We start from the raw sequence: 7978 nt of genomic DNA, 5'->3' as shown, positions 1-7978 counted from the left end.
AGTTTCTATATTATTTCTCTACTACATCGAAATTTTGGGCTTATTTTATCTTATTAGCATCTACAAATATCAACCACCGCCCGCAGTGGCAGGTGGATAAGTGCTCCCATGATCCTGCGAGAGAGAGGAGTTCGAATCCCGGCCGCACGGATCTTAAGTGCGACGTCGAGGTGGTAGGTCCTCCGCTAGCGTCACCCTGTGGTTTACCCCCATTACCCGGCCTATCGGGTTGTCCGTATTGGTACGGTGCGCGGGTTCCACAGGTTATCAAAAAAAAAAAAAATATATGATCTATCAAAGTACAATCATTAACAATAATTATTCATAATCTCTTTTAATTAATACATGGTCGGGCCGGGTCTCAAGGCCCTTGCCCAGGAACAGCCCGCCCACTCATCCCACATCGAATTTTTGTCTAGGCCCACCCCATGGTCCTAAAGCTTCATCCAATATTCAGAAATTGCACAAGTCAATCTATCTAAACCTAAAGGTTTTATGCTCGCATTTTTATACCATTTCAAAATTATTTATCTCTTATTTTATATGTCGCTAATGGACACATCTTGTATCAGTTGATAATATTGAGTTTGATCATTTTTTTTTTTTTGAAACAATTGGCTATTGATTTTGGATCTTCCATTTTTCATTTAATAAATAACCGACCCCTCTAAATTGTGGTAATGAAACATGCATATGGTACAATCATAAGATTCCATATTAATTTCACAATCCTGTATCATTTGTTAAAGGTCCGTGCTTATCATAACGGTCACTTTAGCTGGTCATCAAGTAGCAAAAGTAAATTCAAAATTTGAATATCAAATTATGTCAAATAGATTAGTGACTTATAGATTTTTAGCAGTTGTATTGTTCTAACACTTAACCTTCGCGTACTTAAAAATTTTCAGCATCAACAAGTAATCCCTAAATATGCTATAACCTACAATGTAAAAAAGTAAAAATAACTTCAAATTAGCTAGATTATAATTATGAGAAAATTCGAAGATGCCCGCAAATCGAGAACATCATCCACATCAAATAGGCAAATTTATAAACTAAAATCATATTCAATGAATATATTTTCCTGAATATTTAACCGTAGCGTTTAATAAGAACTTTCAATTTTTTTTGGCCGTCCGCTCTTTGATGAGTTCAAAAAATGTCCAAATAGGCTCCTATTTCGACCATTTCTCTAATTCATACTTCGATATTGCGAGTGAAGAGCAACCAACCAAACCAGGCCAATCTTGATCGGGGAAAAAACGATACATTTCTAATATGCTTTGAAACTTCTCAGGAAGCGACGCTCTGGACACGTCGCGCCCATCTTTCTATAGCCGATTCCTTGTCCATGTCCATGTCCGGCGAGTATCCCCATTAGGACAAGCAGCCACGTGTCAAAACGAGGGACCTATCATGCGGTAGAGAGTGTCCACATCGGATGACTGCTGCCTTGTTTGACGCTGACCTAGTCTTCATCCGCCTCGACCCCATACGCCTGGACCTTCCATAAAGCATTGCACTTGTTACCTAACTTTTTTTCTGCCTTTACAACAATCATATCAGTCTTGACTTTGACTTACGAATCTCTCCGTGCTATCGATCGACGCATGGAGAGATCAAAACAAATGTAGAGATGGCGGTGGAGGGTGGCATGTCTTGAACGTGCAATAGTGGGAGACGAAAATTCATAGAAAGAAAAATCTGAAATTTGAGATGAATAATGGGAGACGAAAATTCATAGAAAGAAAAGTCTGAAATTTGAGATCTCAAGCCAAGTTTATGAAAAGTCTGAAATTTGAGATCTCAGGACAAGTTTAGTTACTCTAGTTTTAACCTCGAAAGATAAATTTTAAAGGAAAAGGAAAAAAAACGAGTGACAATTTGTCCTCAAACACTCCAACAGTGATCCATAGGTGATGACAGTGAGGGGGAGGCATAGAGGTTGGGCTTAGAGATGGCCATGAGTAGAGGAGGAGGGGAGAGAGACGGAGATATTATGCTAATTAAGATTATGTCACGAGCGTTAACAAAATCCTATTTAGTTGTACAATTTAGCTAGTCATCAAGTAGCAAAAGTAAATTCAAAATTTGAATATCAAATTATGTCAAATAGATTAGTGACTTATATTTTTCAGCAGTCATATTGTTCTTACACTTAAGCTTCGTACTTAAAATTTTTAGTATCAACAAACAGTCCCTAAATATGCTATAACCTAAAATGTAAAAAAGTAAAAGCAACTTCAAATTAGCTAGATTATAACTATGAGAAAATTCAAAAATGCCCTAGTGGGAGACAATAATTCTTAAAAAGAAAAGTCTGAAATGACGGTGGAGGGTGGCACGTGAACATGCCCTAGTGGGAGACGAATAGTCATAGAAAGAAAAGTCTGAAATTTTAGATCAATAATGGGAGACGAAAATTCATAAAAAGAAGAGTCTGAAATTTGAGATCTCAAGCCAAGTATAATTACTCTAGTTTTAGGATCGGAAGAGAAATTTTAAAGGAAAAGGAAAAAAGAAGTGATAGGTCGTCCTTAAACACTTCAGTAGTGATCCATAGGTGACGACGGCGAGGGGAGGCATAGAGGTTGGGTGGCCATGAGTAGAGGAGGAGCAGGAGAGAGACGGAGATATAGATACATACATACATACATACAAACATATATATATAAATGCTAATTAAGATTATGTCACGAGCCTTAACAAAATGGTATTTACTTGTACAGTTTAGCTGAAAGTGCTATGGTGTTTTTGAGATTTGTGTTGACCTATTTATTGTAAAAGAAAGTAGGTCAATCTAATGTAGAAGTCATAAAGCTAAGTAGTTTGCTAGGGTATTACGCAAGTTCACTAATTATTATCATTGTCATGCCAGCCGCCACATCAAATTTTTCGATATTTAGACCTGTCAATTATTAAAGCGAGTTCCTTGAAAAGAAAGTCAAAACTAAACTATCCGTCGGCAAGTCTAGTTCCCGGCTCGACCAACTAGCAAGGCGACCAAAAAGTGAGCTAGAACCGGCAGGGACCTCCCTCATAGTTTGTCCCTTTTTCTGGACATGGCGATCCATATTTCACGATAACGTCCAGATATCAATCCAAAATATCCTCTTTTGACCATTCACCATGTGGACAATTCAATCGCATGCATTTATGGGTAACCTGCTCAAGGTTGACCAAAAGGCTGGTTCATTTTCACACACTATTCAACTGTACATACATACATACATATACATATATGTCTATATATGATATCGTCCTCCGCGATATTCACTGCAACTCGCCTTTCGCCGCCGAGTCCTAATGGCTCCGCCACCCTCGCTCCTCCTCCCTCTCTTCCTCTTCCTCTTCCTCCAGTCTTGTCAGCTCTCCACCTCGGCGCTGCCCAGCCTCGCCAAACGCGCGTCCCTTTCCGTCGAGGACCCCGGCGACGTCCTTGTCTCTCCCTCCGGCGTCTTCTCCGCTGGCTTCTTCCCCGTTGGCGACAACGCCTATGGCTTCGCCGTCTGGTTCAGCGACCACTCCTGCTCCGGTGCCAACTGCACTCCCGTCTGGATGGCCAACCGCGAGGCCCCCGTCAACGGCCGACGCTCCGCCTTGTCCCTCCTCGACTCGGGCAACCTCGTCCTCACCGACGCGGGCGATGCCGGCGCCGAGGTCTGGTCTTCCGGCACCAGATCCGGCTCCGCCGCCGAGCTCCGCCTCAACGATACCGGGAATCTCTTCCTCGCCGACGGCAGCGGCGGCGTCCTGTGGCAGAGCTTCGACTCGCCGACCAACACCCTCCTGCCTCAGCAGCCACTCACCAGAGACACGTTCCTGATCTCTGCTCGGAGCCGGTACAACTACTCGAGCGGTTTCTACAAGCTTTACTTCGACAACGACAATGTCCTCCGCCTCCTCTTCGACGGCCCGTCGATCTCGGGCGTCTACTGGCCGTACCCGTGGGTCCCGAGTAATCAGCTTGGCCGATTCCTCTACAACAGCAGCCGCATCGCTGTGCTCGACCCCCTCGGCCGCTTCCAGTCCTCCGACAACTACTCGTTCTCCACCTCTGACTACGGCGCGGCTAAGCAGAGAAGGATGACCCTCGACTTTGACGGCAACTTGCGGGTCTACAGCCGCGAGCGGGGCTCGGCTGTCTGGGCCGTGACGTGGGAAGCGCTCAGCAGCATCCCCTGCTTCATCCACGGCGTGTGCGGCAACAACAGCCTCTGCAGCTACGACCCGGCCAAGGGTCGGAGCTGCTCCTGCGTGCCTGGGTACGTCCCCAAGGTCCCGGGCGACTGGTCGGCCGGTTGCGTGCCCGATTTCACCTTCTCCGATGGGTGCGTCACCGACGAGATTCGGTTCGTGAAGCTCCTGTACATCGATTTCTATGGCTACGACTACAACACCATCTTTAACACCACTCTCGAGACGTGCCGGCAGACTTGCCTGAACCTGTGCAACTGCCGAGGATTCCAGTACAGCAAGTCGAGCTCCGGGGACACGTTCGATTGCTACCCCAAGATCGAGCTCCTGAATGGTCACAACCTGCCCAACTTCACTGGCGAGTTCTTCATCAAGGTCCCCAAGAATAAGACCTTCACTGTGGACCAACTGGTGAAGAGGACTCAGTACAGTTGTCCTCCCACGCCAGAGGTGAAGATCTTGGACAGGACTTACTCCAAGAAAGGCAAAAACGGGGCGTTGAACTTCATGCTCTGGTTCGCCTGCGTGGTGGGAGGGATCGAGATCGTGGTGGTGTTCTTGGTGTGGTTCTTCCTGATTAGGAACCAGCAGGATGTCACTTCCGCGCACCAGAGCTACCTCCTTGTTGCGACCGGGTTCAAGCGGTTCACCTACGACGAGCTCAAGAAGGCAACGAGGAATTTCAGCAAGGAGATCGGGAGAGGTGCAGGCGGGATCGTGTACAGGGCCCTGTTGTCCGATGATCGGGTTGCGGCAGTGAAGGTGCTCAACAATGCCACGACTGGTGAGGCCGATTTTCTGGCCGAGGCCAGCACGATCGGGAGGGTGAACCACATGAATTTGATCGAGATGTGGGGTTACTGCGCCGAGGGAAAGCACAGGCTATTGGTGTACGAGTTCATGGAACACGGGTCGCTGGCACAGAACCTTTCGTCGCCGGAGCTCCACTCAAAGAGGCGGTTTGACATCGCGCTAGGCACCGCAAAGGGTCTAGCTTATCTCCACGAGGAGTGCCTGGAGTGGGTTCTGCATTGCGACGTGAAGCCTCAGAACATTCTGCTAGACTCCGATTACCAACCCAAAGTCGCGGACTTTGGGCTTTCCAAGCTCATGGAACGAGGGAAGGTGACGAATTCGGACTTCTCGAGGATCAGAGGAACCCGAGGCTACATGGCTCCCGAATGGGTCTCCAATCTGTCCATCACGTCCAAGGTGGATGTCTACAGCTACGGGATCGTCATGCTAGAGATGGTAACGGGAATCAGCCCGACGACGAGCGTCCACTCGTTGGAGAGCGGAGGGGGCGCCAAGCAACTCCAGCTCATCCCGTGGGCAAGGAACAAAGTGAACGAAACAGGGAGGACGGGGTCACGCGTGGAAGAGATGGTGGATCCGGCGCTCAGGGGTGACTACGACCCGAAGAAGATGGAGGTCTTAATCGAGGTCGCGCTCAGGTGCGTGGAGGAAGATAAAGACGCCAGACCCACCATGAGCCAAGTGGTGGAAATGCTCCTGAGGCAGGAGAATGACGGTTAGATTTCGGTGCAGAGTGACGTGCAACAGGTGCTTCTGAAAGTATTTAAATCTGCAGTGTTGGCTTGGCATCGTCTCGTTGCTTAAAAGATATGGAGTCTGTTAAAATATGTCGAGTTTGAGCATTTATAAAACGCGATTCGCTTGGAAAAGAGAATAAAATTTTATTGAGCCATGGTGGGGTCCAAATGGGCACAAATTAATAAAAGGGAAAGAAGTTCTCTACACGTTGAAGAAGTGGTGGGCCCGTTTGACTCTGGGCATGCACGCACTCACGCAAATAAAAGAGGAGAATCCTCACGCGTAAGAAGCCAACGGCGGTGGGCCCTCGACTTTGGGCACACGTATAAGAGGGTTTCTTCTTTGCTGGAGTGCTGGCCGAAACCCTACGTAGAAGTCGCGGAAGGGAGCCGCGAAAGAGGTCTTTTTTCGGGGTGTTGCTGCTGCACCCGTACGAGTGAAAAGGAGGAGTCGCATGTCTTCAAGCTGAAGCGCGATCAAGAAAAGGAGTTCTTTTTCGGCGTTTGTTTTGAGTTTGTTTGATAATTTGGTGCCGTGACTTGGGTTTGGATTAAATTGGGGTTTGGAAAACACCGAGAGAATGTTTGAGTGATTTAAGTGTGTAATCTTTTTGTATCGTTTGATCTATAAATGAAATTCACCGGCCGCTTTCTCGCGAACGCGGAGTCTTTACGACGTAATCACGTAAATCAAGGTGTCCGATTTATTTTTCTTTTCTCGTTTATATTATTGTTCGATCGCTCACCATATCGCAACAGAGTCCAACGAGAACTTAGCGAAGTTTAACTTATATTTTTGAACGAGGTTCAGTCACAGCTTGCGTTCTTGAGAATAACCAGAGATTCTGTCCCCCGTTCATTTGTCGGCCGGTTACACAGATCTTGGAAGCCAAAGCGGGTTCGATTCTCTTCGACTTGTCCTCCTAAAGCGCTTCATCCCTAGCGAATTTGTATCTAATTCCTGGATTCGAGTTCATATGGATCCGATCCATCATACCCGTTACACGAGTTTTATAAATTATCCAACCTAGTCGGCTCATATGTCGGCAAGTTTCTGCAACTTGTCCATACTATACGTGAACTCGCTCAATCATAAGATAGAAACTAAGCTTTTTAGGGCTGCGGTCAAATTATATCCATATGCTCAAGGGCACATGCATGATCATAGAAGGTAAGGATCAAATTAATTTGGGTTTTGGTTGAGAAGAGCTGTAGATCTGATCAATGCTGGCAGCTCTCTCTCTCTCTCTCTCTCTCTCTCTCTCAAGTTGACCTTGTTTACGTGATAAAAGAGAGGGGATGAGTACCATCTTGGAGGACTCGACCGGAATGCTGATGAGTTCTTTTAGGATAAAGTAAAATATAATGAGGGACAACTAATAATTGATTGAGAGCAGCACGGTCCGCAAACAAATCCGTATACATATTTCTTTTCTGTCAAGACAAAATGACGTGGAGTCGTCCAAAGGGCATCTCTACGATGAATCGCTCGAGCTCACGCTTTCTTTAACCTGCTAATTTTATTTTCAAAAGTGTTGTTAAAGTCGACCGCACAAATTGACAATCGACTAGACTCCTATTTTATTAAGGCGATGTCCATGTCGCACAGGCGAGACAGGCTAATCACAAGAGGACGCTATAGCTATAGTGTGGATATGAAGTTTACCTCGAGAAAATGCATGATTATCATTTTGAAACAGTCTTGAGTGAGGAATAAATATGCTTCCGACTTGGATTTTGAGTCTCCTTTCTTCCATTGAACTGCTTATGCTTTTTTGAGTTTAGAAAAATGATTAAAGGTGCGTTTGGTAACATTTCGTTTAAAAATTATTTCTGGGAAATAGAAAAAAAGTATTTCTGGTTCAAGGAACAATTTTGAACAAAAACGCGTTTGGTAAATTGCTCCGAAATATAAAAAGAATAGAAACACGTTTGGTAAATTTATATAATTTTTATTTATTTTATTTTTTTAATACTTTTATTTTATTTTTTCTATTTTCTTTCTTATTTATTTTTCTTTATTTTTCTTTTTTCTTTTTCTTTTTCTTTTTCTTTTTCTTTTTCCTTTTTCTTTTTTTTTTTTGGCCGGTCGCGGCCTCGGCCATGGCTCGGCGATCGGCCGACGAGGGCCGGCGGCTCGCCCGGCCACGGCGAGGCTCGCCGCCCCCGGCGAGGCCGAGCCTCACCCAGCTACGGCGAGGCTCGCGTCGCCGAGCCACCGCGGGCGA

The 7978-nt window shown here is 45.7% G+C and overlaps 1 protein-coding gene across 1 annotated transcript; it reads left to right on the top strand.

The window, feature by feature from the left end:
- The first annotated feature begins 3274 nt into the window (after nt 1-3274).
- LOC120286775 (putative receptor protein kinase ZmPK1) lies at nt 3275-6291 on the top strand. The gene has a single exon (XM_039299271.1). It carries the CDS (start codon nt 3307-3309, stop codon nt 5731-5733), a length of 2427 nt encoding a protein of 808 aa, XP_039155205.1. The 5' UTR covers nt 3275-3306; the 3' UTR covers nt 5734-6291.
- Nucleotides 6292-7978: the final 1687 nt, after the last annotated feature.

The sequence above is a fragment of the Eucalyptus grandis genome, chromosome 8 (genome assembly GCF_016545825.1).
Source record: "Eucalyptus grandis isolate ANBG69807.140 chromosome 8, ASM1654582v1, whole genome shotgun sequence".
Taxonomy (NCBI): Eukaryota; Viridiplantae; Streptophyta; class Magnoliopsida; order Myrtales; family Myrtaceae; genus Eucalyptus; species Eucalyptus grandis.
Note: the sequence above shows the minus strand (reverse complement) of the source record. Positions and strands in the feature narration are given on the sequence as shown.